At 42.6% G+C, this 12,978-nt stretch overlaps 1 protein-coding gene across 1 annotated transcript; it reads right to left on the bottom strand.

Annotated features, from left to right (window-relative positions):
* Positions 1–8,908: 8,908 nt before the first annotated feature.
* LOC148032409 (wall-associated receptor kinase-like 20) lies at positions 8,909–11,821 on the bottom strand. The gene is made up of 2 exons (XM_087683060.1): positions 10,826–11,821; positions 8,909–10,734 (listed from the first exon to the last, which is right to left on the bottom strand). Exons 1-2 carry the CDS (start codon positions 11,439–11,441, stop codon positions 9,434–9,436), a joined length of 1,917 nt encoding a protein of 638 aa, XP_087539186.1. The 5' UTR covers positions 11,442–11,821; the 3' UTR covers positions 8,909–9,433.
* Between the last annotated feature and the right edge of the window lie 1,157 nt (positions 11,822–12,978).

Genomic DNA, 12,978 nt, shown 5'->3' with positions numbered 1-12,978 from the left:
ATCTTGTGCTTGCTCGTGAATACTTGACTAATCAAGTGGAAGGGAGAGCTCTGCGTACTAAGACGACAAATGTCGTATGTACTTTTCTCTTAGAAGAGATTTTTTATCAATATGGCTATGTGGGAAAAATTGCAGCAGATAGGGGTGAGCTGGATGCAGATGAAGCTCATGATTTCTTTGCATGGTTGGGGATAAAGCTTGCTTTAATTTCATCCTATAACCTTGAAGGAAATGGAAAAAGTGAAAGAGGTCATCCACCTATTGTGAAGGCATTGGCAAAAGCATGTGGAGAGAAGGTAAGGCTTAGATAACCAGCATAGTGCCATGCGTAAAGTTTCCAAAAGATGGTTTGGACCCTATGTGGTAAGACATGTGTTTGATAATGCTACTTATGTATTAAATGAGCTAGATGGGACAGCCATAAAACTTTCGATAGCAGGGAAAAGAATCAAATTATTCAAAAGGCGGGAATCTACTGCCTATGAGTTGCCAGAATTGGAAGAAAATACTGGCCATGATACAGGGGCTAGCCAAGAAGATATGGAAGATGAAGCAAAGGATATGGTTGCAGAGGATGAGGAAGACTCAGAATCCAGTGACAACTAGGATTTTGGCACATACCGGAGGATGTGCAGGTTCAGAGGGGGTGGATGTCATCATGTTATGAGAACACAGTGTGAAAAAGTATGGAATGCATCATCATTCAACTTATTTATTAATCTAGAGAGTCAATGTGATCTAAGCCATTAGTACTAGTGTGAGTTGCATGGATTATCCAAAAATACTAGATTTTTTTGGATAATTTTAGCCTATTTTTTATATTATTTATTGTAAAAATTCGAAAAAGTTAGAAAAATCTACTAGATTAGGATGGCATGCAAAAAGCTAGTTGCTTTTTCAGCCAATTAGGGGATTTTCACAAGAAGAACAGATTAATCACGCGCGTCATGATCGCTGTAAACAAGCTGAAAACTGCAGATTGAACTGAAAGAATAAGGAGTGATCTGGGAGATCCGTGAGCAGGTGTCGGTGTCCTGAGGTTTTACCCCCCTTTCGGAGCCAACGGAGCCATCAAATTTGGGTTCCGCGTAGTAGAGAAAGAGCTGATTTTTCTGATCCACGTTTTTGGTCTACGAAGGAGCTCTAGGGAGAACTAATGCCTGGAGATTGCTTCTGAGTAGTGCAAAGATTCCAAGTTCTTTCAATACATATTTTTTCAATTGATTGTGATTTATTTTTGTAGTGTTTACCACTTGGATATTCTCTATCTTCTCTTCCATCTCCTATCTCTACTTCCTTCTACTTCTGATCCTCGATGGATTTGACCTTTCGACAAAAACCCCTCCGACAACGGGATATAAAAGCTAAACCCCTTCACAGCCATGGATCATCTATCTTTCACCCAGTCAGAGTTATTCTAGCTAGTCTTAAGCTCTTCACCTATCTTCTATCTAGATCGCCATCTAAGCTTCAGTGTGGAAGTGCACGGGTGGACAGAGCCATCTCTGTATTAGTTGTTTGGAGCTAAAGATATTTTCTAATTCACCTCTTATCTATTGTGTACTCTCTATCTCTATCTCTTTCTCAGATTCTGTTTGCTGCGCCGTGTAATTTTTACAGAGAAAGCCTCCTTCATCTGTAAGAGGACCTCCTTCAAATATTCGATGCGCTCCCGTGTTTTTTCTAGGCTTGACTTCTCCTTCACTATTCCTGCTTGGGCAGGATGAGCTTCTTTATTCACTTTTTGACTTGGGCTTCCTTGGTCTCCCTCTCCTTCTTTTTGGCTACATGGTCTGTGTCTGTGATATGTCTTGTAATAGTCTCTCTCTTCCTTCCCCTCCCTTCTTCTCTCTATTTCTCTCCCTCCTTCCGTCCCTAGTCTCACTCAATGCATCTCGTTTCAAACACAATCAAAGATAGAAAATAAAAAGCTTTAAAAACAAGGATATTTAAAGCAATGTCTCCCCACCTCTCTTTATCTCTCTCTCCCTCTTCTTTTCACTCTCCTTGTTTTCATTCTCTCTCATTGTTTTCCTATTTCTCTTTTCCTCTCTCTCGCTGTATTTTCTTTTCTCTCTATCTCTCTTTCTCCCTCTCTCTCTCTCTCTCTTCTTTTCACTCTCCTTCCTCTCTTTACCTCACCCTTCTTTTCTACCTCCTCCTTCTCTCTTCCTTCCCCTCCCTCTCTCTATTTCTCTGCTCCTCTCTTTCTCTCTCTATTTCCCTTTCTTTGTTTCTCCCCCTCTCTCTCCCTCATTGTTTCTCTCACTTATCCTCTTCTCTCCCTCCCTTCATCTCTCGTTTCTCTCTTCCTCTTTCTCTTTTTTCCTTTCTCTCCCTCTGTCTCTCTTCCTTTCCCTCCCTCCCTCCCTCCCTCCCCTTCCATGCATCTCTTTGCAAAGAAAAATAAAAATGGAAAAGAAGAGAATACAAAAACAAAGCAAGAAGAGGCAATGTACCTACCTCAAAGGCCTGAAGATGAAACCCTTTGTGCCTCCTTTTCACGCCTTTCTTCCCGTCTCCTTTGCGCACTTCTCTTTCTTCTTCGTATACAAACGGCAGTGGCGGCAACGACCATGGTGATGAGCTCTCTCTCTCTCCTTCTCCCTCTCCCACTCAAAGTTTTAAGCTCTTTCTTTCATTCTTCCTCGCAAATGTTTTCGGCAAATATCACGCTCGAGTTTTCAAAACTTTTTTCTCGAAGTAGCTTCTCTATGTGCGTCGCTATATACATCACTATATGCATCGCTATTTGCATTGCAAATAGAATTTGCGATGCTAATAGAGACACTAATAGTGATGCTTTTAGTGATGCCGCTATTTTGTGTCACAAATGGCCGTTGCTATTGCCCCATTCCCTTGTAGTGTTTGCTATAGAGGTGGAGACCATGTGGGCCAGCCACCATGTCAACATTGCATAGTTGATGGGCTATCACATCAATCACATCTATGTTGGGAGTGATCTATTGGGCATGATGGGTAAGCATGAGGTCTAATCTCTAACTATTATTCTTAGAGAAGTTTGAGAGATTAATGGACATCTCACATTTTGTGTGGAAAAAATGTTTTTGCAAGAGACATATATGGACATGTGACTAGGTATCCCTCGTGGAGAAGGGCTTGGATGGTACACACATCCTAATGTTGCTCCGTCCCTATGTTAGCTTCACATGGATTTCATGCACCATTGAGAGAAGCCACCAATAAGACCACTAGATCTAGCAGCTTCCATATATGCATATGAATAGCATGTTGTCACCCTTGGGCAGCATTGGTGGCAAGCCATGCAGTTGCATCAACGACGGCTCAAATGGCCCAACAAGGCCTAATAAAGCCGTGATGGGTGAGACCAGCTGTAGTAGTAGTAGGAGGGCCTTCATACACAAGTGTGGTCCTGAGTTTTACCTGCTCCTACCAATGACAATAGTTGGTGGCGCAAAATGTGTTGTGCAAGAAGAAATAAAATATTTGCACTTTAGAATTGTTGTAGCATTGATCTTTCTGTGTAAGTCATGGAAATGATAGTCACAATAAAATAATCATAACAAAGTGATTTTTTTCATATAATTTTTTATTTGGGGGGCAGAGAGAGTTCTAAGTGAATATTTATATATGGTGTATATATTTACCATGTGGTAAAAGATGTGCCATACGTTTGATATCAATTTGACCAAATATGATTAACTCCTATGTCTTGAAGAATAGCCTCGAAAGTGTACACACATGGATATGTGTGTATAAATATATATAGATATCTATACTATTATATATTATATTACAATTGAGAGTTTGCCTAATGTAATACTAGAAACACTAGCTCCAAACCCATCCTAGGTAGTGAAGCATATAGAACTTTGAGAATTAGATGTTCAAAAGTAAATTTAGTAGAAAATGTTTAATTAGTCAAAGATTTAATCACTCAAAGATAGCAACTAAGTCATAGAGCTTCACAATGTAGTGAGGTACAAAACCACATATGAACACAAATATACATATGTTTGCACAATTATTAGTCTAATTGAGTAAAAACATATTGTACCACCTCAAAAAGAGGAGACAACATCGTTTTATAGCACTTACAGGGCTCTTTTAGTGTGGAGTGTTAGGCTGGTTACACACAAAATTGCATCTTAGGGAGGAGGCGTCGAGGCGATGAAGATCAACAGAAACTAGCCGCTAACTCTATTGCAATGAATGCCTTTGAACTTTGCGGTTCGACACACACACACACACACATGGGCTAACAGCAGGAGAGAGAGAGAGAGACAGGGACAGAGAGAGAGACAAAGAGAGAGGCAGAGACAAAGACAGAGAGAGAGTAGATCTCACAGAGCCAGTTCTCTTTCGTATTCCATTTTATCTATCAAGCACAAAAAGAACTGTCTCTTTGTGGCCTAGCCCCCAATCAAAAAACTGCTCTCTCTCTATACAATGCAAATCTCATGCTGGAAACCTGCACCCCTTTCCCCCTAGGGGAAACCCATTACCACAAGCCTCTCACATGGAGGCACCTCTAGGTATGCTAGCAGTCTCGTCAGCATTTCGAGCACCTATAGTGAATTTGCACATCACTATGCCATAGGTTGGATCGATCTCGTCACCCTTCATCTAGCAAACTCATCCGACTACCTTCCTACACAAGACATGGATGGCTGGCTCCTTGCAAAGGTCATATGGTCAAATCGTGGGGAACCCCCTCTTTAATGGTCTCCAAGTGCTATATCTGAATAATGGAGGGTATAACACGTGGAATTGGGGAGAAGCCAACAACCATGGTGGTGAAGGTTGGGCCTTGAGTGGTGGTGCAACACCCCATGGAGGAATCGTGGAACTTCTGGGAGCCAGCAAAGGGTGCAGCACCAATTTACTGGAGTGTCCCTCATGAGCTTGGAGGTGCTACTGACAAGACAAATAATTTTCCATAGCATACCCACACAGCTCATTACAATAAACCAGCAGAGGTGGTGAAGGCGTTAATGGAGGATAGGAAGGCGTTGGACTTCCCCCAGAGGGTAATTAGGGAGCAAGTCATCAAGGTAACGCACCCTCAAGCATCCCAAGTAATAAGGTTCCTCTCTTAGTCCATGCTTTGGAATTGAAGAAATTTAATTACACCTATCAGTCAAGAGCACTGTTAGGTCTTTGTCATGGTGCTTGCCCACCGATTGACTTTCTAAGAAAGCGGGTTAGAAATAATTGGAAATCAATTGGGTGCAAACAGATTAGCATGCAATACCTACTGAATAATTATTTCTTTTTTCTATTTGAGTCTGAACAAGTGGCCTTAACTTTGTTGAGCTATGGCCAATGGTGGATGCTGCATAACTCACCTTTGTCGTTAGTGAAATGGACCTCGAAATTTGAGCCAACAGGACCAAAACTGAGATGTGTTCCTGTTTGGGTAGAATTCCCAAATTTGCCATTGAATCTCTATCCATTTCTGACATTTTTGGTTGCTCCCATATGAAGATTACTTGGTCAAAGGCCATATACGGATATAAACCCAAGATGGCATACTCAATTGCTCATTGAAGTAGATATCAATAAGAAATTGATAGTCATTGATAATCTTAGATACAGATGGGTTATTTATTAAGAACCAACCAGTTATCTATAAGAATTTCCCTAATGCCTGTTTTAAGTGCCTCAAAATAGGTCATTTTATCAGGAATTTTCCTGAATGGAACACACATGAAATTGTTGATAATAAGCAAGAGGCTACCCCCCCTAAGACTGACAAAAACCAAGATGATGGTTTTCAATAGATTAATAGTAAGGGGAGCAACAAAAATAAGGGTCAGACAAGCCAAAAAACTAATGTTAATCACAAAGGTAAAAATAACAGTATATGTTGCACACAATGCAAATTCAGATAATGATGAGGTTATCATTGAGGAAACTCAACCAGAACAACAGAATGAGGGGGTTACTCTAGTAGACAATTTGAACTTTGATCTGAATGTACAAAATGAAGATGTGGACTTTACCCAAGTTGAGGAGGAGGAACTACTTGGTGGGGATTACATCCCTAAGAGTCCACCCCCCTCAAAAAGCCCAAAAAAGGGTGGAAACAACACACAACAAACCAAAAGAAGATATTCCAAGGTAGGTGAAAGTACTAGTAACCCCTTTGGATAGGGTAAGGACTGTCAAAAAAAAGGTAAGGCAAAAAAAAACTAATCAGTAATAAATAAGTTTACTATTCTATCTTATAACTCAAAAGGGCTCACTGACCCAAAAAGGGAAATCACTATCAGGAAATTGCTTAACCAAGAAGCCATTCTTCCTGAGGTTATTTGCCTACAAGAAGTCAAAGCTACTGAATATACTTTAACTAAGAATCTGAATCTTATATCCAAGGATTTTGTATGGTTCACCACTAAACATAATAAGAGAAAGGGAGATGCATGTATAGGCATTTCCAGTAGGGTCAAGGAGTAGCTAAGCAATATCTCTGTTGACAATCATAATAATTGGATAGCTGTCCACTTTAAAAGTTTGATGATTTTGTAGTTGTCTCTACGTATGCCCCTAACTCTCTTTAGAAGGAGGAAAAGTTTAGCATCATACTAGATGGAGATTTTAACATGGTGGAGTCCTTGAAGGATAGGTTCTTGGAAAAGGGACATTGCATCTCACGCACTGAGAATGAAAAGTGGATGGCAACCAAGGCCTTTCATGGGCTAGTGGACATAAGTGACAGTCTGAGTTTCACTTGGTCTAATAATCAGGTAAATTCTAACCTTAGGAAAGCTAGGTTAGCCAGGTTTTATATCTTAGCAAGTATTTTGGCTACATTATTTAATGCTAAGTGTAAAATGCTTAAAAACATTGTTATGTCAGATCATTTTTCCATTCAGTTGAATCTGCTTAATGACTCCCAAATTGTAAAATCTGGATGGTTCCACTCTGATCCACGGTTATTTAAAATAAAAGAGGTTTGGGACTCTATCAAGGATATATTGGAACACTCATTCCAATCCTTCACCTCCCCAGCTCAAGCATGGACCAGGGGTATCAAAGATTCTCAAGATTTTATTAGATATATTAAGGCTAGGAGGGTAATGGAAACTAGGGCTAAAAGAGCAAGAAAGTATTTCCTTAGTAAGTCTCTGGAAGTTCAAATTGAATCAGGGCAGGTGCACTTACAAATAGATCTTCTCAAGGTCAAGGAAGAATTGAGTCTTTTAGAAGAAAAAGAAGCATCAAACATTCATCTTTTCACTAGAAAATGGTGGGCTGGGAAAGTTGATAAACCAACCATAGAAATGTTCAACATTCTAAAGAAAAAAAAAGGAGAAGGATACTCTCCCTCTCTTAACTAAGGTCAATGGTACCAAAGCTAAAGACAATACTGAAAATTTGGTAATTGCTAAAGAATTCTTCTCTAATATCTTTAGCTCTCCTAGAATTAGTAATCTAGAGGATACTGATGCAAAAGCCAAAATCGCCCTGGTTAGGAAGAAGGTGGTCCCATCTTCTATAGCCACCCTACTTGATGGTGATCTTACAGCAGTAGAACTGGAAGACACCATAGATGCTCTAGCTAAAGGAAAGAGCCCAGGGATAGACGGTCTCCCTAATGAGTTCTTTAAAGAATTTAAAGAATTCTTGATTATCCCCCTGCTAAAAGTATGGAAGGAATCCTTGAGATATGGAGCCCTACCGCACATAATCAAGAGAGACAAGAAATATCTACTCTCCAATTAGAGACCAATCACCTACTTCACCTCGGCCTATAAAGTGTTTGCTAAGGCTTTGGCCAAAAGGCTTTCTCCACACCTAAATTCTTGGATAAGGATGGAACAAAAGGGGTTTATTAAGGGTAGATATATCCTAGATTCTATCATTGTCTTTGGGAAGGGATTGAATATGCTCAAAAAAAGAATCAAGACTTTGTCTTTTTCAAAATAGATTTTGACAAAGCCTATGATAGGTTGGAATGGGATTTCATCCTTCAATCTTTACATGACATGGGACTGGGGAGGAGATTTATAAAGTTTATAAGTACTTTATTTGGCAATGCATCCACTAGAATCGCAATTAATGGAGAAATGATTGACTCAATACTTCTTAGAAGACCAATTAGATAGGGCTGTCCCTTGGCCCCACTGTTATTTGCTATTGCAGCAGATGCATTGGGTGGCCATAATCCTTAAAGGTCTCTGGACTAATGAAAGGGCTTTAAAGGCAGGAATTGGAAATGGACTCTGCCCAAGATGCAATGCAAATGTGGAATCAATATCACATATTTTGTATAACTGTCATCATAACACTATTTTTTTTTGTTTCTTGCAGGTGTTGTTAATGCCAGTCCACCCAACTAAGTTCACCTGGAAAGAGATAATCTTGGGTGAAATATATGGCTTATCTCCAATAGTTTGGAATTGGATTAGAAGCCTCTTTCTTTGGAATATATGGATCTGCAGGAATAAAAATGTATTTGAAAATGTTTTTTTTGATCCTATTCATGGGTTTAAGACAGATTTTTTGTTGCAAGTGGATAAGGATACTGAGAAGCTACAAAGTCTCCATGAGGAAACTTATCTTGGAGGATCAGAAGATGAAGTTGTTGCCATGATGCTAGATCTTAAGAAGAAAGTTGTGAATTCCAAGAGAATCTGAATGTGATATAAGTTGATTCATCCTGTAATCTAAGGCTAGTTACATAAGGTAGATTCCTTGTATTGAAGCTCCTCTTCACCGGCAGCTGTAAAATTCACTCTCTTTTTTAATTTATTTTAACGCTTCGTTTTTATTTTTAAAATTGCATCTTAGAATGTACAAACCACGGCATCCAGCCCTCAAATTTGAAGGGCTACCCAACTTTTCATTTAGAAGGTCTTAGAGGACCTCTCCTTTTCTTTTCAAAGAGTTTGGAAGGGCATATAACTATTTTTCTAAAATTCTTACCTTTCTTTAAATCAACATTGAATTTTTCATTGTTATGGTCATCTTCATTTCCATTACAATGGTCATCTTCAATAGCTTTAAATCGAATTTCAACTATTGAATTTCAATGAAAAATTCAATGAAGATGGCCAAAATTCAATAGCTTTGAATCGACGGGCTTGCTTTTCATGCTTACAATGTAAATGGGAAAATAATACAGTACCTTCGAGAAAGGGCATGGTTGCAAGACTTTTGAACGGGTCAAAATCGCGAGCTTGACTTAGCACATACACGGTTAAAGATGAAATTTAGCTGATTAATAGTCAAGGTGGTTTGTAACGGTGGAAAATGAAGGTGCTAAGTCAATCAGAATACGTAAGAGCAGTGCGCGGCCGCGCACACGGAGTCTGTGAAAGGTGGCTGATGATAGAGCCGTAACGATATGAATGCGCAGAAAAAGGAGCTCTCTCGTCGGGTCAGCATATATATATTGCCATGGCCGCCTTGCATCAAAGAGCAGAGAGCATAGCCTGCATTTGCCCTACAGTGTTGGCGAGGCTAGAGGAAGTTCGTGCATTGCTGTCTCCTCGATATGGGGAATCGGGAGTGACAATGATCTGTGCCCAACATCATCGATTGGGGCGATTTTAATGCAATCCGAGCTCTGGTTGTTTCGAATTGTGGAGAGGGTACGGACGATGGAGCTTATGGTGGGCCTGTCGTCCTTGTCGGCTTGCAGGCAAGCGAAGGCCACCGTCAGCACCCCGCCAACCATGCGCTGCACGTCAGAGTCCAGGTGGACGCGGAGGCGGGGGTCCACCAGATCCCGCCATGCCCCGGAGGAGATCTTGGCCAGGGCCAGCATGGCCAGGTTGACCTCGCCCCTCCGTCGGGACATGTCCACCGCCAGCTTTGCGGAGACCAGCTCCACCAGCACCACCCCGAAGCTGTACACGTCGCTCTTGTCCGTGAGTTGGCAGCATTGGAAGTAGTCCGGGTCCAGATAGCCCGGCGTGCCCTGCGGGCCGGTCGACGCATGCGTGGCCAGCGGCGACACCATCCTGGAGATCCCGAAATCCGCCAGCTTGGCGCGGAAACCGTCGTCCAGCAGGATGTTGCTAGTCTTCACATCCCGATGGAAGACCCCGCGGCCGTGGAGGTAATCCAGTGCCTCTGCCGTTTCCACCGCTATACTTAGCCGCGTCCCCCATGGCAACCCTTCCTTCGACACATCGTGCAAGTGATCCGCCACTGTCCCTTCAGTGGCGTACTCGAACACTAGCAGCAGATCCCTCTCGTCCTCGCAACAGAACCCGTAGAGTTTTACCAGACTTGGATGGTCCAAGCGAGACAGGATCCTTACCTCGTTGTAGAATTGCTCCACCCTTCTGAACTTGTCGTGGTGCAGCCGTTTGATAGCGGCCTTGCGCCCATCTCTTAGCGCGCCTACGTACACAGCTCCGAAGCCTCCATTGCCGATCATCCTGTCATCGGAGAAGGAGTTCGTGGCTTCCAGCAGCTCTGCGTACGGGAATTCCTCGCTTGAAGCGGGGCCAAATTTAGCGGAGAGGTATAGCGAGCGTTGTGACCAGAACCAGCTGGTGACAGGCGCTGATATTGTTGATCCATCTACGGCCCGAATATCACCTCCGATGGACTTAAGTACACCCTCTCCTGTAATGTCACCATCGATTCTAGTGAAAAATCTATTGCGTTTCACGACAGTATAGCATCCGACGATCAGGCCTGCTGCCGAAATGATGGCCACAATCGAGAGAGCTACATAGAGAGCGGCCTTTTTGGAGGGGTTGCACTGCAGGAACCCTTTGCAACGATTATCAGCTACAAGAAGCCACAAGAGCGAATTCATCAGTCGTCGGAAAGCTTTGCAACCAACTATATCCAAGTTATAAGGAAATGTTATATCGATTACCTTGGCCGCAACCTCTTGTTGGTGACGATGAATTATCGCCGTAGCAGATGCAGGTGAAATTAACAGCGTAATTATCGAGAGAATTACTAACTGTATACCCGCATGATCCGTTCCTCTGCTTACACTCGGCACAATTGGCTGCCGACTTAAGATTGCTCCATTGAAGCTGTAGAAGGGTCGGATCCCACCCCTGTGAAATAGAGGCCGAGTCATTCACCATCATAAAGGATCTGAAGCTATTGCACTGGTACATTTCTATGATCGCCGACCAGAAGCTTTCGTCGGCGGCCTGAGCTGATTCTATTTGGTATTGCCAGCACAGCTTTGGCCGAAGGACTGCAGGTGTCTCAAGATTGCAATCGCTAGAACTCAGGAATTTCTTGCAAGCCTCGGAGTGGAATTCCAATCTTGGAGATGTGTTTGCGGCCGCGGTGCAATCAAAGAGGAGGTAGAGCATGTTGGGAGAGGGAGAGAGGGAGGCGCCGACGTCCATGCTGGAGGCGAAGGCGCGTTTGGTGAGGTTGAGGGGGGCGTAGTAGAAGAGCAAGAGACTGGCGTCGTCCGCGTCGGCAGGCAAACCCTCGCACCAGCTGTACTTCTTGAGAAGGGGCTCCATTTTGTCTGCCTCTGTGCTGCCGTCGGCCAAGTTGAGAGTGACTTGACCATTTGTGCCATCATGAATATCGCTGGAGATGTTTTCGACAGCATAGTGGATTGTCTCACCGTCGGCCTGCAAGGTCTAGCGAGGGGCGCTACTGTTATTGTCGCAGCCATATAGAGAGAAGCCCTCGCTTTCTCTGCAGCCTGGCAAAGCGCCGAAAGGGTAAAGATTAACGTTCCGGAGTTTGCCACACGAGGATGGGCAGACCTGTACGCTGTCTTCAGTCGCATCACCTGAACTGATCAACAGAAAGACGGCGGCTATGGAGGTGAGGATGAGCGTCATGAAGGCGTGAAGCTGCAGCTTCATCCTTGATTGGAATTAGCGCTGGAGCAGCTTCCGCAAGCCGCATCAGCCATTGCTCAATATTGTCCTAAATAGTCAAGTTCGACATAATTGTCCTTTCGCGTTTACGCGTGGAAAGTTAATAAGGACTGATACTGACTCCTGCTTGACTTGTAGGTGACGTGCTTGACTCGCAACCTTCAACAACAAGACCAAACCACCAAAAGTCACAAAAATGTAGACCAAACATTCTTGTGGAGTCAAATTAAACGTTAACGCGGTCCGTTTGTTAATACTTTGAAGAGTGTTAAGAGGGTTCTCCTTCGGTTTTCGCAGGTAGGCAAAAGGAGTGGCAACATATACAGCGATACCGTTCATCTAAAGCCAAATACCTGCCTGAGAGTCTAAGCAAGCACTTGATATTAACACTATTACTTTTGCAGTATGCAACTCATGAAGACCCTAACTAATACGACGGTCGACCATGGAGGCCTGTCTTCACGTTGATGCAAGCGTTAACTTGATGAATATGGCAAAGGGGACGAGGCGCTGCAGTATGCCTCTACTTTTGTCGGCTACTGTGGTACTATAGAAATCAGCTATGGACGAGAATGATCCTCTGCTTGCTTTGCCTTCGTAGTTCAAGTATTTGTGTAAGAACTCATCCTAAGAGATTCTGATTAGTTCTAGTAATCAGTTACATCAATTAGTTAGCACCTCTTGGATAGGGTGACTGAGCGGATGCTAAGTAGCCACTAGGAAAGAGGGGAGGCCAAGGCAAACTCTCATACAAAGAGGGTGCAAGCGGCATGTTTATGAAGATGAAGAAAAACAACACAAACACGAGGAGTAGAAGAAGTGATGGTGAAAGACGAGGACACATGAATGAAGAAGAAGAGCAAGACAAGGAGCTGGAGTAGCGTAAGTGATGGTTCCAATTTCACAAAAATCATCACATTCAACTAAATCTAGCTTGAGCTTTTTGATTAAGGCATATGCAAGATCAACTAGAAACCTCACTAACCAAGCCACCTCTTTGCTATCTATAGAACAACACATCCAATTGTCAACCTTGAGTTGCTTTGAATGTGGTTTCCCCGACTGTTGTCCACTAGATCTCATTATCATAACTTAGAGCTTCATGTACTGGATGAGAATCAAATACCTTGAGACATGCATCTTTAATAAACTTCAACAACTTGAATAG

The sequence above is a fragment of the Lygodium microphyllum genome, chromosome 8, assembly GCF_053477565.2.
Source record: "Lygodium microphyllum isolate KBCC chromosome 8, Lygodium_microphyllum_v1.1.10, whole genome shotgun sequence".
NCBI classification, from domain to species: domain Eukaryota; kingdom Viridiplantae; phylum Streptophyta; class Polypodiopsida; order Schizaeales; family Lygodiaceae; genus Lygodium; species Lygodium microphyllum.
This window is presented reverse-complemented; position numbering and strand designations above follow the sequence as displayed.